Below are 19,674 nucleotides of genomic sequence, written 5' to 3'. Positions count from 1 at the left end.
ATTTTTTAAAAATATTTTTAAAGTTTATATACCACTCTTCAAAATTAGATTTTAATTCATTCCTATTCCAGCTTCCACACTATATATATGATATATAATTCAAAAGTACATTCACATCTTTAAACTCTTCATTTTTGTAGTGCCATGTTATGGCTATTAAATGAAAAGAACGATGCCATTAACCAAGGCCAGCTTAAAGCAACTTTGTGAAAAGATGTATGTATGAAATGTTATCATTGCAAGCATCTTGAAATTAAAGATGCTTGTTGCATGGGTGTTTATGCTTGTGAGATTCTTGAGATCAAGGGAACAAGATCAGGATTTTTATCTAGCTTTTTTTCTTCCCCTTGTTTTAGATTTTCATATTTTATGTCAGACAAATGTTTTCTCCTATAATTCTGTGCTAATGAAACCTAATGCCTGTAAGAAACAGTATGGCAATTTTACCTGAAGCTTGATAGGTGAATTGGAATCCATTATTAAGCATATAAACATCAGATTTAAAAATTACAGTGGCAGTTTGCCTGTAAGAATAAAAATCTAGGACCGTAAAGTTATCAGAAGCGCAGAATCGATGGACACGATCAATATGCTCTTGAATTCCCTGAAATATGACAGAAGTACAAATGTAAAGTGATGAAACTTTATAAAAGGGTTCAATAGAATCCAATTCAAATTGCCCTCTATTGTTACAGTAATTTTTATTTTTGTTCTTCGGGAACATGACAGAGTGCTTTCACAAAATCTGTCAGGCACAAAAGATAAAGCAAAGTTTGAACTCGCTAGAATTCTATCATCCTATTTTAGTTTTTTTTTTGTTTTTTTTTTAATTTTAGGCTGAAATCACCCAATCTTTTTTCTCTCAAGATATTATGGGACTTTGCCAGTCTCCCACTAAACTGTATAATAAGTCACTAAAGTAAAATTGAACCCATCAAGTGCATAGCCATGGACAAATTAGTTTTTCTAGCACTAGATTGCTCACGAACATTAACAAAAATTAAACCCATTTTTTCCTCTACCTTTTCTAATACTTAAATTTCTGTGATAAAATCCTTATTCGTGTCATTATTTCTCCCAGACTTGATAGTGATAAGCACTTCTTGTTGTCTTGGCAGAATTCTTTGTATATTTTTTATAGGTTTAGAAAGAACCCCACCAAATCTTTGCATCTTTTTTCCCATATTACCACTGCCAAACTAGAGGTAAAGAGAAAGCATTTGAACACAAATGAATAGTCTTGGGAAGGAGTGTTTAAATTTTCCACCTTTTTACTATGGCTCTGACAAATATCACTTCTTAAAAGATCCACTTTATAGGGATGTGAAAAAGTCATTGATCCAATAATGGACTGTTCTCTGAGAACTACAGAATATTCTATTTCCCTCTGAATCACGTTGCTTCTACTATCATTGAGAAACTGCAGATCTGCATTCCATGAAATCACTGAGGCACAAGTTTAACTTGAACATATTTTTACCTTTATATTAAAGTTTAATATAAAGGTAAAAATATATTATATTTTGGGGGCACAATGGCTCAGTGGTTAAAGACACTGAAGTTGTCAGCTGGAGAGCTGAAGACAGCTTGGGTTTGAGACCCAAGTTCTCTGCAATGGAGCCAGCTCCCATTACTTGCCCCAGCTCCTGCCCACATAGCAGTTCGAAAAGCATGCAAATGCAAGTAGATAAATAGGTATCACTTTGGTGGGAAGGTAGCAGTGTTCTGTGTGCCTTTGTATATAGCCATACTGGCAACATGATCATGGAAATTGTTTTTGGATGACATTATTTCCATCAGCCAAGAAACAAGGATGAGCACAGTGCCCTAGAGTCCGGCAAGACTCACAGAAAAACCTTTGATTTCTTTTTATTAACTTTTCAATCCATGAAATAATATATTTCTAGCAATCATGGTATTAAGACTGACTTACTGATGGTGAATCCTGGAACTCTAGATAGTTCTGAGAGCAATCTTGGCTGGGCTGAAGGTGGAATTTCAGCACTGCTAGCTTGACCTGTTGCTTAGAAGGGGCATCAATTATCCATTTGCAGAATGTAAGCGGTGGATATGCATTTGGAAAATAGGGGGATGATGCAGTGTGTATGGCAACAGTGGCATTATAGAAACCCCCACAAAGTCCTATGAGAAGCAACAACATAACAACTTAATTGATTCTGCAAGTTGGTAAGTATAGTACTGTAATTTAGAAGTTTATAATGTAACAGCAAAGTAATTGTTTTGGAAGTACAATATGTACAAACTAATAAAACTCACTAGATATACTCAGTGTAAAGGACTTGACTAAAATAGTAAGGAAGAAAGGAGAGAAAGAAAAAGAAAGAAGCTATAAAATGGAATAATCACTGTTACATAGAAAATTCTAAAAGCCACACCAAAATTATATCCAAGAATTTTAAGCATTTTACAATTACTGTTCTTCACTCAGATATACCTTTGAAAAGACTCAGCAGAGAAGATGGATTTTTTTTTCTGTTTAAGTTTCTTAATTGCTCACTTTTAGACTCTCTGGTTATATTATTCAAATTAAACAACCAATCATTTATTCAAAAAACCATTTCAGAAGAAATTTAAAATTACTTACTATCTACAGTAGTATAGGTAGCAGTGAAACCTGCTCTTTCTAACAGTGTATCACTGACAAACTTAACAGTCAAGAAATTGTTAGTGGAAAGAAAATAAGGTGGACGACTGGAGCCACAGAAGGTTCCAACTAAATTGGCATCTTCATTACTGCCATCATATAACTAAAGACAACAGAAATACATAAAATTAGGCTTCTATGGCATCATTAAAATAAAACTGGCTCAATGAATAGGGATAAATCATCTATTTTTGATGTAATAGGAATAGATTAAATGCCCTGTTTGATCTAAGTCAGGAAACTATTACAAGTTTCTTATATCAGGATTTGAAAATAACTTCTATATTTTATTTGCTGCCTTGAAATATAGGTTAATAAATAAAAAATACAGATAACTAAGGACCCTTGTTCTATTTTCTGATTAAAATGTAATGAAAACTAGGATTTATTAACCTAAGATTGCCTCCACAACTCTAAAGAGATGGTATGAGAACTAGATATTCAAGCATAATACAGGTAGTCTTCAACTTATGACCCCAATTGAGCCCAAAATTTATGTTGCTAAGTGGGAAATTTGTTAAGCGAGTTTTGCCCCATTTTACAACTTTTGTTGCCACATTTGTTAAGCGAATCACTACAGTTGTTAAGTTAGTAATATGATTGTTAAGTGCATCAAAGTCAAAGTGCTTCCCCATTGACTTTACTTGTCAGAAGGTCACAAAAAGTGATCACATGAGGCTTCCGGTGGATCTGCACAGCGATGGCGGCTACTTTGTAGCCGTCCTCCTGGGTAAGTGTAATGAATCGCTATGAACAGCGGACACCAGCTGTTTGGCGGTTCAAAATCCCCCTCCCGGGCAAAGGGGCGGGGAAGAGGGTTGTCTGAATAGTGGTAGAGCCTCTTATACACCCCCAATATTTTTTGGGGGGTGAAAAGAGTGCTCCCACGGAGTTCAGACTGTCTCCGCTTCCCTGCTGCTTTTGTCCTTAGGGACAAAACAAGCCGTTGCAACCACCTCCGCGTTTAAAGAGATCTGGTGAGTTTTTTAGAAGCGGACAGAGTTGACTGGAGGATTAGCTTTTACTTTCTTTGACTTTATATGGATTTTTAGTTTAAAGATTTATTTTTACGTTTATATTCCCTCTTTTTACTTTTTGCTGAAAGGGAAAGTAAAATGGCGATCGGCAGACTTTCCGGCGTTTTTTTTATTATTTTTCCTTTTGGGAAGTTAGAATGGTGATCGGTAGGTTTTTTGGTGTTTTTCTTTCCCTTTCTCTTTTCTTTTCTTTTTAATGATTGGAATTGATGTTTTATTCTTCTTTTTTTTTTTATGAAAGTGAAAATAAAATGGCGATCGGCTTTTTTGGATTTTAGAAGCATTATTATTTTTGTTTACTTTTAAAGGCAGGCTTCCTGGTGTTTTCCTTTCCCTTTCTTTTTCTTTTTAATGATTTTTTTTTCTTGCTGAAAGGGAAAATAAGATAGCGATCAGTTTTTTTGGATCTTACAGGCATTATTATTTTTGTTTAACTTTTCTGTTTTGTTTCTTGTATTTTTTAAAAAAATGGAATGGATTTCTTTTTATTTAATTCCTTTTCTTTCCTTTTTTTCTCCCTTTTTTATTATAATGATCTCCCTTTGAAGGATTTATTGATTTTTTTTTTCTGGAGTTAATCTTTCTTTTTCTTTTGTTTAATTTTTGTGGCCCCAAAGTGTTTAGTATTTTTTTTTTTTTTTTTTTGCTATAATGACCTCCTTTTGAAGGATTTTTTGAAATTTTTTTTGGGATTTAATCTCTCTTTTTCTTTTGTTTAATTTTTGTAATTCTCAAGAAGGAGTAAAGATTTTTTTTTAAGATGGCTCCAAAGTGTCCAGGGATTCCTACAGCTCCTAAATCAATAGCCTCACCTTCTTCCTTGGCTCAGCCAATAATGGTGAAGGATCTGCAAGATATGATGGGAAATGTTATATCTCAAATTAGGGCAGAAATGAAAGAGATTTTAGAGGAAAATAATAAGATTTTGAGGCAAGATATAGTTTTGGCTTTAAAAGGAGTTGCCTCTGTTTTTGAAAAGCTGAATTCCCATGTGGAAGAGGTAGCAGAAAAAGTGGAATTGATGAAGGAAAAATTTGAAAGTATGGAAAAAGAAATGGAAAATGAGATTCTTATGCTTCAATATGGACAAATGGAATACGCCTTAAGAATCAGAGGCTTGAGAGAGTCTTTGCAAGGAGATCTGAAAGAGATGGTTGCAAAGGACTTTGCTGTGATTTTGAATAAAGAAAAAGAGGAAATACTTAGTGAAATTGAAAAATTATTTAGAGTTAATTCTGTGGTGGCAGTGCAAAAGAATTTGCCAAGAGATGTGGTAATTTACTTTGGGAAAAGATCCCTGCGCAATGAAATTATACAAGCTTTTTATAAAAAGAGATTTCAAATTGCCTTACAAGACGTTATAATTTTAAAGGAGATCCCATCTAAAATTTTAAGAAGAAGAAAGGAGTTTGCTTTTTTAGCAGATGAACTTAAAAAGAGACGAATCTCGTTCAGATGGGATGTTCCGATTGGAATGGTGGTGAATTACCTGGGGATATGTTATAGACTTAATACTGTTTTTCAAGCAAAAGATTTTTATACTTCGGTCCTGGGGGTATGTTCATCGCCATCTACTAAGTTTAAAGCCTTGGAAGAAAAGAATGTAGAATTATACCCTGAAGAGCCTATACTTATGAAAATTGGGGAACCTCAGCTTGAGGGGCCTCAACAAGTTCAGATAGAGGAGCAGAAGATAACTTGTGCAACATATTAAGGAAGCCTCACATCTATTGGTTTCTAAACCTGCGGGAGAAGCAAGACTTATAAAGATTCGGGAGCAACCCTCAAGGGTAAAATTGCTGTCTGAAGAAATGGAAAATGGGAAATCTCAGTCTGAGGGGCTTCAACAAGCTGAGAGGAAGGGGCGGAGGACAACTTGTGCAACATATAATAGTAAAGAAAAAGACCAACAGAAGAAGGAGTTTAAGGAATCTTCACATGTATTGGCTTCTGAGCCGGCGGGAGAGTCAGGATTTATAATTTCGGAGCAACCTTTAAGGGCAGATCTCAAAGCATTTCTTTCGAGCCTTATGGATAAGAGAGACTGATAAGGATGGAGACTGAATGAAAATTTTACATGGACAATCGAGACTGATAAGGACTGTGTTTTTTGTGGATGGAACTTACTATTGGTAAAGATTTAAATGTTTAATGTGTCTATTGTGGATGGAATTTATTATCGGTAAAGATTTAAATGTGTATAAGGGAATTTTAATGTTTTAAGTTTTAAGTAATGTTTAAAGTTGTGTTTTGGAGGGAGTTTATAAAGAATGATGGATAATAATATAAGTATGATATGAAAAGGTTTGGAGTATATTATAATGTGTTCAATGTTTGGGGTTTTTTTAATTATTATTATTTTTAAGATGGAATTTGTTATTGGTAAGATTTTAATGCGTATAAGGGGATTTTAATGCTTTAAGTTTTAAGTAATGTTTAAATTTGTGCTTTGGAGGGAGTATAATTTGTTTAATTAAATGTATTCAGATTTGCCTATGATTTATATTAGATTTTATATTGTAGGTATAGATGTTTAAACAAAGTAATGTTTAAATTTGTGTTTTGGAAGGAGTTTATGTAGAATGATGGATAACATTATAAGCATATTAGAAAATGTTTAGAGTATTTAATTTAAGGTATCCAGATTTGTTTAGGATTTATATGTGTTTCAAGTTTTTCTTTTCTTTTTCTGGAAAATTTTAATTAAGCCTGTACTCAACTCTGGGAAGGTTGGGGGAGGGTTTGGGAGGTTTGGGGAAGTGGGGGAGGGTAAGGGAGGGTGAGGGGGTCTGGGGAGGGGATTTGTTTTGTAAAATTTAAAAATTTTTTCAATAAAAAAAAGTGATCACATGACTCAGGACACTGCAACGGTCATAAATGTGAGTCAGTTGCCACGCATCTGAATGTGACCAAGGGGATGTTGCAATGGTCATAAGTGTGAAATATGATCATAAGTCACTTTTTTTAGTGCCGTTGTAACTTTGGTGACTAAGTGAACTGTTGTAAATTGAGGACTACCTGTAGCATATTCATATCTTATAACATGATATAAGCCAGTATATATACACCCAGCTGAATCAATTTTATTTTGATTTCATAAAGAGGCATTTGCATTCACTTAGCAATTCCTTGTTAGTTTGCTGCCCTTGAATTCAGTTTTTCTCTTGTCATTTTAGAGCATTTTTTAAAGATTTATTTGTAACTCATAGATTCTCTGTATTCTTAAAATATGCTGTGGAATGAAGAGAAAAATAGAATAGTTTGTATACCTGATATATGGATAATCTTACCTTGACATAATCATATTGGCAATTTTGAAAAGATGTTGCTGCTTCTAGTTCAAAAGTGTTAAAGGTGAAGTTGATCAATTTGTTTATAGGTGCAGCTAAAACCCACACACATTCTACATCTTTATCATATTTCCCATCCTTGTCAGAGTCTGGAGAGCCAAAGTTATAACTTGCATTTGTCAAGTAGCCACCACAACCTTGCTGAGGTCCTGTTAAAAACCAAATGATTATTTAGTAATGTTTGATACTGCTACATTAAATGATATTTTACTTTTATCATTACTTTCTGTTTCATGCACCTCATGTAACTTTATGCTTATTGGTAACATTTAGCATGGAAACATTGCTTTTCTACAAAGCACACTTTTTACACAGTGTTTTGGTTTACAGATCATACTAAACTACAGGTTGCGTAACAGTTCTTAAATTGGTTGAATGCCAAGCCAAAAACAACCAAATGACATTCATGAACATTGCCATATGTTAATGTGTGGAGGAAGAAAAAAAAATGGTAGTATTACTATTAGCATTGACTGCAGCGTGACTGATACTGAAGGCTGTCTGTTGTGAGATTAGTGGGCTTCCTTGTGCAGTTGATAGGCTACTTGAGAAAAGACTGCTGGCCTAGATGGGCTGAGGTCCAATCCATCAGGCTACTGTTTATTTTCTTAAGCTGTTATGTTGTACTATTTTTGTTCTGAATTTATTTTAAATAATCTGTATGACTAGACTATTCTTGGACAACTTTATATATATAGGATTTTCTTAAAATTTTGGTAAATGACTGACAATTATGGTCAAATTCTTTTCCCTTTGAATCTAATCATTACCCAAATATATCATTTTTCATCGTTCCCATGATGTTGCTCATAAGCCATCTCATCCCTGGTCCAAGACAGCCTTAAGTTACCTTTGGCTGTTTTGATATTAAAAGAGTTTTTTATTTTGACAGCATCCAGGAACAGTCTCAAGGGAATAAAATCTGTTAAGTTTTCTCATCCATTAACTTTGACAAAAGTCATGGTGCTGACAGGGATTGGGAATAAATGCAATACAGGTAGTATATGACCAGGCAACAGAGACAACACATTTCATGCTGATAATTTTTTCTGCTAACAAAAGGATGGGTGAATGGTTCTTCTGTGCAGTAATACAGAAAGACACAAAGAGAGAACAGAAAATAGTAGAAAATAGAATTTTTTTCATAGCAGTCACGGAATGTATTAGTGTTAAAAGTAAACACAATAGGTATTTCCTTATTATACTCTGAATATTTCCTTATTACATGAAGTGAGGTAACTGGCATTCCGCATGAGATCCCTTAGCCAAATAAACCAGAATTCATGAATAATAAATAGAAAAATATATTGAATTTTGAGTACAGTTTCAATCTTCCAAAACAATTCCTCTCTTCTTTTCAACAGTAGGAGGAGCTGTTTCTTTGTTTTGGACTATAATTCCTGTAAATTCCTCCGATTTGTCAATAGAGCTGTTGCAAATTAAACTATTAACATTTCTATGCAGGAATCTAAATGAATATGGTTTGATTATCATGAATCAGCAAGACTATAGGACTTCAACCTCTTAAAATTATACATTCGTATTAAAATAAGTATACTTATGAGCTCTTTGTTTTTGCATAATCCAAATCACTTTGAAGTTGTTAAATCACATTAAGAGACTAACTATAATTGGTTGTAATAACTGATATGCTATAATAAATAAAGTTATAAATGATTTTATTTCTACCATAGAACTGAGGGAGGGATATATTTCAAGCAATTGTTGGGTTCACTACTGCACTAAGCCATATTTTAAACCATAGTTTGAATAAGGCACAAAAGTGAAACTTAGCCTCGGCAACTAGTGCATAGCCGCATTTTTCATTTTATCACAGAGACGGAATATAGATTTGATTTAAGAAAAAAAAAATGGTATGATATTTATCAAATATTAAGCCAGAGGAAGAACACTTCTTTAGTTGTAGTATTATACCTGATTGCCTGGAGGTAATTTTTATTCACCATAGGAGGTTAGATAAGATCTAATTAAATGACTGCCTAAAGTCAAAAATAAAGTAAAGACATTCCTTTTGCTTTACAGGAATGTAGTGTTCTTTACAAAGGTTTTCCTGTATTTTCTGTCTGAGTAAACAGATTTAGAAATTGGAGAGCATATTAGATTATTTTCTGAAAATACAATGATTTGTAGGACTGATCTTGCAAGATGGGGTAAAGAAGCACAGCCAAGGGACTGGTCATATAAAAGACAGCTGGAATGCAGACACAGTAAGAGGTCAGGAGAGACCTCCTTAATTTGGGGCCTGTAAAAGGACAAAGGGAAGCGGGGGTGGGGTTGATGGAGAGAAGTATTTTTAGATTTGCAAGATTATGTTAATGTATCTTTACAATAAAATAGAGTTAGCTCATCTGGTCATGTTTCTTGTTTGGTATATTTGGTACGGCTGGCAAAAAATGGCTGCCAAGAGGGACAAAAACATTGAAATCATTTAATTGAAAGTTAACAGGTTAAATTGCTCCCTATTACTCTATCCTCCCACAATGCTATTCCGACAATTCATCTGTGTTGTTTTCAGGCACACATTCAAACATATTACTGGGCATCAATCATTTATCACTATTAATATTCCAAGGGCCTGAAATAAAGATTATGCTTGAAGCCTGTCTGTGATATGCGTGTGTGCATATCACTCCTTTGAAATGTTATGATATTGATAGGAGGATGAACTGCATTGCACTAGCGTTGTTTGTTCCTTCACAACTTGTATACAACAACCAGATAGAGATTCTATATAGAAAAGATTTGCAGAATACTACTAAGAAACTTGGACAAACAAGGCTCTGAGCAGAGTTTCTGAACCTTGGTAATTTGAAGATGTGTGGACTTCAGCTCCCAGAATTCTCCAAGCAGGATGGAAAATTGTTAGGAGTTGAAATCCACACATGTTCAGGCTGCCAAGGTTCAGAAATACTGGTGTAGTGTACTCACTACACCAGGGGGCTCTCTTGAGATGTTGCAGTGAAGAGGGAAACATGAGGGTGGAACCCACAGAAAATGAGCATCTGGAAAAATGACTTTCAAAAATAATTTCTTTGTAATAGGAAAAGGGTGGAGTAGCAGTTCCAAATTAGCTCTATGGACTCAAATACATCTGGATTCTGGACAGACTTCAGATGTCTCAAAATTAACATTTTTAAGGCTAGAGTTAAAGCATTACAAAAGATCATTTTGAATGAAAAGGAGAAAGAAAATAACAGCAATTCTAGCCAAAGGATAGGAAACACCCATCATAGTTTTTCTTTATTTTCTGCTAAGTCACAGCAATACATGATTCCAAGAATGCAATCAGAAGTGTACATGGATTTGTAGAAACAGCATACAGTAATTGCCTATCCTCTCCTATTGAAGTGAATTGTGCAAATAAAATGATAAACATTGAATTATAACTCAATTTAATTTAAAATTTAATTGTTTAATTAATTTACTAGGATTACTTAAACAGCCTGAGCATTCCACTAAGTAGACTATGTACTTGGTAAGCTCCCAGTATAACCCATAAGGCTCTTGGCATAAAGCAATGAAGTCATGGTTTGAGGGATCACATTCCTACCACTTATTTTTTAAATAAAATAATGCAAGTATGGTCCAACTGTGTTTGTTTAATCAAGCCTGGATTTAGTCATGAAGTAAAAAAAGCCTGTACAGAGCAGCCAATTAAATTAGTAAGAGTCCAAGAAAGTCTTACTTCAAGAGCTGGAGGGGGGGGATATTGAGGTTGTCCATGTTGACTAGACTCCCTTTTGAGAGTCTACGGCAGGAGTCCCCAACTCCTGGTCTGCGCATCCATACAGGGCCGCAGCATGCCAGCAACCGGTCCGCACTAAGCAAAGTCCCACCTATGGGATGCAGGCAGCACACAAAACCATGCCCCCTCCAATCTGCAGAAAAACCTTTCTCCACGGAACCGGTCCCTGATGTATGGGACAGGTGTGTTATAGGTTTTATGCTGTATTAGCTGCTATTCACTTCCCATAACACCCAGTTCTTTCTGTCATTGAATATCTCATATATTTATCATACACACCTATTATACATTAGTACACACCTGCATATTATATATCTTGTACATTCCTTATACATACCTATTAACTTTGATCTTTCAGCCTACTGTTTTTTTCCCAGAAAATATAATAATCCAATCAGTTTAGGCTATTGGAGAAAAAATATCTGCAGCAAGTCCAAAACGGTATAGCCAAAACTCAATGGATAATTTACAAGTTATCACCCAGTCAATTCTGGGTGATTATGTCCAAGGATAAGAAACAGTAAAATAGTGATATACATATGTCCATACACATCCAGAAAAATATATATTCAAATTATGCAACATATGCAACAAACTGCAGACCAAATCTTATGAAGCAAAATTATGAAATGACAGCTTAACTGTGATATATTATTTGCAAAATATGGTATCATTTTTGACATAGATTGCACGTTTTTATAATATAGAATCATGCTTAGGATAATTTAGTTCTTTGCTCTAAATAGAAATAGAAGCCTGAAGAACACTGTTTTTTCTTCATAGACATGTTTCAATGGAAACATCTGCCAATGTTTATTTACCAGCAGATGTTTAAAATAAAAATGTTTTCATTAAGTTATGAGAAACAAGGGGACAGACTCTTAGTGCACATTTACTTTCAGATTTACAAATGACTCATCTCTCAATAAAATGTACCACAGGTAAAACATAATTATTTCAAGTATTGTAAGATAGTTTGTGTCAAGATCTTAATGAAGATGAGAAGCTTCTTCATATCAGTGTTTAGATTACTCCAAATGAGATTACCATTTCTGTTTTTTCTCTTTCAAGAGTTCATCTGAATATACCAACAACATTAAACAGAATACTTTAATCATATTATTCTATCTTGCTTTACTAATATATTTCACTTACCAAATAACCCTGGTTATCCTTTAGTGAATAATTGCATTTCAAACCAGTTAAGCATATGTTGTACTACTAATAAAAGCATTTAGGAATGAAAAGAATTCTTTTGCAGATTTTTTTCAAACTGACATGCCAGGTTTTGATTTAACCATTTTAGATTTAAGCAGACTTTTTAAAATAAATAATACAGATGAGAAACAAGTGGTTCAACAAAGAATCTCAAACTGTTCTTGACTGGGTGATGTTGCAACAATTTAGTCAGGATTACAATTCATTTATTTTGACTCTTATGTGTCAAAATACACTTCGTCCTCACATGATAATTGAAAATTCTGGAAGTTGTATCCTTAGCAGAGGGAATACAGTTGAGACACACTTCAAAAGAGGAGCCTTATTCTATATTTTCAAGCATTACCAAATTCAAAAATGCTTAATAACATCCATGGAAAAGATAGATATCTGTGAGAATATGGTCTGTGGCAAAAATCACAAGTTTAGAAAGATATCTTCTGTTTCAGTCTGATAGAAATTAAAAACAGCTACTAACTATGTGGGGGTAGGGAAGGGCTGAGCTACAATGACTCAGTCAAATACTATGTTCTGCTACACCACAAAGGCTTTCTATGTCAGCAAATCTGGAGTGCTTCCTTTTCAGATTTTAAGAATCAGTAAAGAACTACTACTTTCTCTAAACTCTAATAGAGGATTATTTCAAGCTGTTTTGATAGGTGTTATTTTAGCTAATTATTTTGATATTAATGTATTACAGAAAGGTTGGATTGAAAATTGTTCCATTAATGTTATCCAGAATTAATTTTTAAATTCAGAATCAACATTCTTTCATGGGAGCAAAATCCAAAACTTTGGCTTAGATCTAATAAATGCTCCATGAATATGAAGCTTTTCTGCAAGATCTTCAAATGAGTTTCCTCTGATCTGAATATCATAATTTGATATGTAATCTAATACTTAATTCCATTTTGTACACCTGATAGTCTTTTCTTATGAGATAGAAGAATGTATTAAGCAACTTCCATCCTATCTTTAACCTTTTCTTTTTGGTGATTTGGTAATGAGAAGGTGATTTGATCACACAAAAATTCTGAAGAAACAGATTATTTAGATACTTTGGAGTTGAGTTTTAGATTGAAGCAAGAACACAGACGGTATTGTTCATGTTTGTGAAAGATCTGTAGCGGAGGTGCAGCCAGGACCTCAACAGCTTTTGATACTACTAAACATGATAGTCTTCTGGGCCAACTGCAGGAATGGGAGGACAGTGTTGCAGGATTCTCCTCATGTCTCATGTCTCCATGTCCAGTTCCAGTCAGCATTGGTAGGAAATATTGTAGGTCAAGTGCAATGCTCCTAATTTGTGGGGTGTCTTGGGGTTCAGTATCTTCACTTCTCTATTTAATATGAACAAAGGGCCTGCGAACATGTTCAAGGTGCAATGTTTTCTGCCTTTCCAAGACTGAAAGACTTTTCTTATGGTCATTTATAAGGAATGTTCTCTATATGAGCTGCCCTTGAAAACTATTTGGAAACCATAGCTCATACAGAACACAGTGTCACAAGCAATGAGGGGCAAGCATGCCACGCTAATGAAACATCTAAGATTCATTGCTTATTAATTGGATTCTGGGTGCAAGTCAGGGTACAGTTTATCACCTTTAAACTCAACATGGCATAAGGCCTAGTTATTATGGGAATCAATAGTTTCCCATGATTTTTGCATAATCTGGCAGAATTGGCTCTCTCTTGTTTTCTTCATTAGGCAGTGCTTTCTAGCGATATCCAGCAGGCAGACCTTCATTACTGCAGTTCTTGACCTCTGGAATAGTATCCTGAGATTTGTATGGCTTCCATATTCTCTGTCTTTAAAGAGCATTAAAAATTTTAGCTGTTTTTTTTAAGGCCTTGGGTTAGGAAGATTGTAGGGGTCTTTTGTTTTTTTCTTTTCAGAAGACACCCATCTTGAGACATTTTAGTTTAATCATGTTTAAATATTAAGCCAACCAGTAATTTATTATAGCCTAGAATTTTGAAAAACAAACAAACAAACAAGACTGCAAGTATATCTTTTGTTTTGCATTTTGTTCTCTGTTTTTAAAAATAATATTTATAGAATAGGAATAAAGACAAGCCAGGTGATACTATTTCTTCCCTCTGACACACTTATTCTTTAGATACTTCCTATTGTCTCTCTCTGCCTTTCCTTGCTTCATGCAACAGATTGCCTACAGATCAACTACTTTGACCTGATGACTCTGTAACCATTAAGAGGTGAGCAATTTCATAACAGTTGATTGTACTTAGCATGCTCTTCATATAAATATAATTTTACCTATTGTCTCTCTGAAAGATGCTTCCCATCCATTGGCAGCTCCAAAGGCATCTGTCCTAAATATTAGGAGCAAGTTGTTTGAGGAACTCTTGATAGGAGAAGGAAGGATTGCACCACAGAATTTCCCAAGTAGTGGCGAAGCAATGTTTGGACCATTATACACTGCAACGTAGTCTCCGAGACAAGATGAAGAGACGTCAAGGTGAAAGCTGTTGAATCTATAAAGAAGATTTAACACACATCTATGCAAAATAATACTTGCAACCAGTGCTTTTTTTGTTTAAAAAAAAAAGGTGCCGGAACTCACACATGTCATACAACCTGCCTTGCCTACCCTACAAGGTTCCATCCAAAAAAGGTGCTGGAACTCCATCTGGGCATTCTATGACAAAAAAAGCTCTGCCTGCAACTGATATAGGTTTGGTAACTAGTACCTATTTGTGAGGGTTCTGAATAAGCATTTTAAATGAGGTGTTTAAAGAACACCTAAATTAGAAAAGACTAAAGCATGATATATTTTATATCTGCAGTATAAGCTACCTGAGCCACAAAAGTATCCTGGTGCAGCTTTGTGCTATATAAGATTTTTGGGGTGATAGCAATAATAAATCCAAAATGAAGAACTTGTAGCTCGCCAAATATGGCTAATATTCCTAGAAAGTATTAGTTTGACTACAGTTGAAGGATACAGAGAGTGGTAACTGGGCCGAATCAAGAGTGCAACAGGTTCCTCTGCCCTATGATACTGGCTATAACCTCAAAATTGATAATTTTATGGAAAGACCCTGGGTAATATTGCTTTTTTTATTTGAGTTCAACGATCAGTACAGTTTTACCATAATTATAGGAAACTCTTAGTAGGTTACTTGTTAAAAAAACAAAACCTGATTTTTACTAAGCATCTTTTCCCCCCAAACAATGATGGTTCACTAAAAATTGCTTTTGACTTACGTACTTGAGTGCCACTATTTTGTTGTTTCCAACAGTTATGTGGTATGAACAGTTCATATTGTGATGATATTTGGTGAATGAATATGTAGGACTTTTGATTTTGCCCCTGGAGACATTAAAAGTACCACCACAAGCTTTGATAAAAAGAGAGAAATTAAAAATTATGACTCTTACAATTTTCCAAGAAACATGTTTGCCAAATAGTCACATATGTAGTACATATATGCACTGGAACAATTCTATTTTTTGGTATTTTGTTTGGAAGTTTTTAGTTATTCACAGATGCAAGCATTTATTATAAATCCTAGATTAACATTTCTGAAAAATGTAACCCAAGAAAACTGCACGGACTCGTCAGTTGTCAGAAGTGACTTGAAGGCACAAACAAAAAGACATTAACCATTAGTAGATCTAAATGAAGTTATCTGTGGATCTGATGATGGGATAAATTAATGACATAATAAAATTGTTTAATCTTAAAGACCACAATTTGTTCTCTTTTTTTTTTCAGCTGTGCATCAGTTTGTTGTTGTTGGTAATTGTGAAGTCGTGTCTGACCCATCGCGACCCCATGGACAGTGTTCCTCCAGGTCTTCCTGTCCTCTACCATCTTCTGGAGTCCATTTAAGTTCACACCTACTGCTTCAGTGACTCCATCCAGCCATCTCATTCTCTGTCGTCCCCATCAGTTACATTAAAACAAATGTGAAAATTTAGTCAGGAATAATGTATTAATTTAAATCAACTTAACTTTTGGAGAGGTATAACATTGTAGAGATATTTATAATTCTGTTTATTATAATATATATATTCTGCCTGTGCTATAGGAGTACTGATAATCCTCAAAACCACCATGAAACAAACCAGCTAGAATGAGTAACTGACAATAGCAGCCTGTGAATGTCATGATTTACAGGGAGGTTGAATCTCAACATCTTAATCACAGCCCTTTTATTTTGCCTTTCCAGTTAAACCAACAAACAAGTACTTAAGATAAGTTTTTAGAAATAAAGTACAGTTAACAATAAAAGTACTTAAGTTACAAAAAAATTGATCCATATAAAATGTAAGAAATCATACCAACAATTAAGAAGATATCTCATTATTTAGATACACACATACAAGAAATAAATTGTAAGCTGAAAATCTGTGAAAATTAAAGTTTTCAGTAAATGAGAAAATATTATAAAGAAGGGGCTAATGCAAAAATTCTCAATGGGAAATATGTGCTGTATTGTATTTGCCAGAGACCATGTATGATTCATGTTCTGAACAATCCAGATTTAGTTAGAGATGGAGCAAAAGAAGACTTTCCTTAATCATTGGAAAAATGATGTAGCTTCATTTGGGTTGAAATGACCATTTTAAATGGTTTGCTGTTGAATATTTCCTATCTCCCTGCTTATTTATACAATTTCTGGGAATGCCTTTATATACAGTCAGTCCTTTGGCTGGGAGCAGTAGCAGGTTTTAAGTTTTCAAAAGAGGCACAGTTGAATGATTTTCTAATTGCATGAATTTTTTAAGGTGAATGTTAAATGTTCTCTGCTTCGAGATCCACTTAATAACTTGCAATAGTAGAAGCCATAGTACATTCAAGCAAGCATAGTACATTCCCATAATGACTTGCCAAGTCCAAGACATAAAGCTTTATTTCCTGTTTTACAACTCAGTAATTGTATTCTGTTTTATAATCTTGACTTGGCAAGTCACACTTTGGCCCTCTTGACAAATGGCTGGAACCCACAACTATCCAAGTTCTAAAGAGTAGTCATCACATTAGTCAAAAACATTTGCAAAAACTCTTTTAAGGACAATGGCTATCCCGGCTTTCTGTCTCCATTTTCAGCTGTAATAGGGTAGGGTAATCTATTGAAAACAGTTTGGACTGCTTGGAATTAAAGGACTTAAAACTTAAAAAATAAGAGAACAGAATTCTTAATAAGCAAGCAAATATACACAGCCACTTTTTTTTAACTTGTTAAGAATAAAGCTGATCAGCAACAATGTTAATTGCTGGAATCTGCTTTGGAGGGAACAACCAATTTAATAAAAAGCTTCTAGTCATAAAATGTCATAAAATCAAAGGTCAAACAGCAACCAATTTGAGTGAGTTATGAAAGACTTTTTCAAGTGTAAATGAATATTGTCACACTTTGTTGTTATTTGATCTAGCCATTGGCTATTAGAGTAACTTACTTTGAACAAAGATTGTTTATGTTCATAGGCAGTGGCTTTTTATCAAAGAGAATGCATTTTCTAATCTGCTTTTTTGATAAATGAAATAGTAGTTCCACATTTGTTACCAGCTTCAAATTTATATATTTATTTCTTTGTTTATTATTTTTAACTCAGATAACTCAAAACAGCAAATGTACCTAACAAACGCTCCTATTTTCCCCAGAACAACAACCCTGTATGGTGAGTTGAGCTGAAAGAGAGTGACTGACCCATGGCCACCTAGCTGGCTTTCATGGCTAAGGTGAGACTAGAACTCACAATCTTCCGCTTTCTAGACCAGTGCCTTCATCATTAGACCAAACTGGCTGTCATATATATTTACCTGCATTAAAAGGAGAACTAGTTTGATGTAGTGGTTAAAGGCACTGAGTTGGAAAGCTGGAGGTCATGAGCTCTCATTATACTTTAGGCATGAAGCCATATGGATGATTTTGGACCAGTTGCTGTCAATTAGAGTCAAGACTGACATTTAGACACAGAAAAAATACATAATAGGAACACTGCCTGAGAAGTCGCCATCAGCAGAAAAGAACAAATCTTTTTGATCTTTGACTAAATAAGTGTTTCTCAACTTTGACATCTTCAAGTTGCCAAGGTTGAGAAAGATTGCTATAGAATGTTCAAATTAGCTTCACCACCTCCACTAAGCTGGTTCCCACTTTGAACTGTTTGTTGCTTCTTCTCATCTAAAATTTCTGGCTTGCTTACTCTAATCACCTCTTCCATCTGCTTTACCTCACTTCTCTACCTCTACTCTATAATCTCATTGTTAAAGTGAGTGCTTTGGACACTCATTTGCTCTTCTTCTTCTCAGCATCCCCATTGCCTATCACTTCAAGCCGGTATTATCTTTGTCTATGTTGTCTAGGAATTTAAAGAAAAAAGAGCCCCAAAATATCTGAAAAAAATCATGTCACAGAAGACTGATTGAATCACTTTTATTGCCCTGATGTTCCCCCCTCCCAACCAGGGCTGCCAGATGTGGGTTGCAAAAAGCAGATAATTACCAGATAGCAGCAAAAAGATAAAGAATGCTTTAACTCTTTGCTGCCATCTTATGGTTGATTGATTTTTGCAACCCAGATTTGGTAACCCTAGCCTAGTCTATTTCTGGGATGAAAGAGAAAGCAATATGTTTCACTTACCCTACTTTGCTGTTGCCTTTAAAATACTCCCTCCCCCCCTCCACTTATATCAAAACAGAAATTAAGAAAACAATATCCATATAAGATTTTTCCAGAGTTGTGTTAATACTATTTTAAAGACACATATGGGGATTATTGAGGAAATTTACCAATTTATCAACTCAAATTGAACTTGAGTTCAAGTACAGTCTGCCATTGTTATTACAATCTTGTTTTGTGAATGGAAAGCAAATTAAGCTGAATGTTTTTGCTTGAGCCTACAAGCAAAGCATTTATGGCAGGTTAGTAACATTTAATAAAGTCCCAGAATACATATTCCTTTTTTAAAAAAAGCTATAGTATGAATTGTTTGTACGGTAAATTTCTTTGTCATACAGTTTTATACTGTTAGAAGTTAATGGGATGAAATCAGTCTGGAAAAATGCATTCTCGATTTACAAGAAGCTCCACTCTATGTAATGCCTCATTAAGTACAAATGCTGGGCTAGGCAGAGTGTTGGAATTTTGTGTTACTTATCCATTGTCGGATCAGTAAGAAAGGGTCTTTTGTTGATTGTCTTTCTATGTTCAGAATGATCGCTATAAGTCAATGATTACTTCAGTAACATAAACTGTAGTACCACTATATTAGATAAAAATTGTTAAACCTCTGCTTTAGGTTTACTGTGTGCTGAAATTGCAACTTAAAAATAGGCTGCATCAGGCTTTAACAATTAAGTTCATTATTCCTTAAAAAGGAAGAATTTTAAAGAGGAAAATGTATCAATAGTTTCTGTAATGTGAAACAGATTTCAAGGACATTTTGGGAGATATAGTTATTTTTTAAAATTGAGCCCATTAAAAAAGCAATACAAAAATAGAATTAAGACTGTCTTATTAACTAATAATTTGACAGTTGGTCAATGCTGTATGTATACAACTAACAACAGTGCAGTTGTCTTTATGAAATAAAGCATAGTGACAAGATTAATAATTACATATTCAGAAAGTTTACCCATATTTAAAGTTGAGAGCTAAAGAGAC

The 19,674-nt window shown here is 34.4% G+C and overlaps 1 protein-coding gene across 3 annotated transcripts in view; it reads right to left on the bottom strand.

The window, feature by feature from the left end:
• Window positions 1-19,674, bottom strand: part of LOC120302794 (tRNA (cytosine(38)-C(5))-methyltransferase-like) — a 231,552-nt gene that overhangs the window by 5,961 nt on the left and 205,917 nt on the right. For 2 of the 3 annotated variants that reach the window (XM_039331729.1, XM_039331730.1), the window contains exons 59-64: window positions 15,270-15,399; window positions 14,315-14,532; window positions 6,993-7,201; window positions 2,606-2,768; window positions 1,934-2,142; window positions 448-604 (exon numbers count right to left, since the gene is read on the bottom strand). In XM_039331729.1, coding sequence (XP_039187663.1) covers window positions 448-604; window positions 1,934-2,142; window positions 2,606-2,768; window positions 6,993-7,201; window positions 14,315-14,532; window positions 15,270-15,399 — 1,086 coding nt within the window. Of the gene's footprint in view, window positions 1-447; window positions 605-1,933; window positions 2,143-2,605; window positions 2,769-6,992; window positions 7,202-14,314; window positions 14,533-15,269; window positions 15,400-19,674 lie in introns of those variants that run through there. The other variant, XR_005555217.1, reaches the window with a different exon arrangement.

The sequence above is a fragment of the Crotalus tigris genome, unplaced genomic scaffold (assembly GCF_016545835.1).
Source record: "Crotalus tigris isolate CLP2741 ecotype Arizona unplaced genomic scaffold, ASM1654583v1 scf7180000024437.13266115, whole genome shotgun sequence".
Lineage (NCBI taxonomy): Eukaryota > Metazoa > Chordata > Lepidosauria > Squamata > Viperidae > Crotalus > Crotalus tigris.
This window is presented reverse-complemented; position numbering and strand designations above follow the sequence as displayed.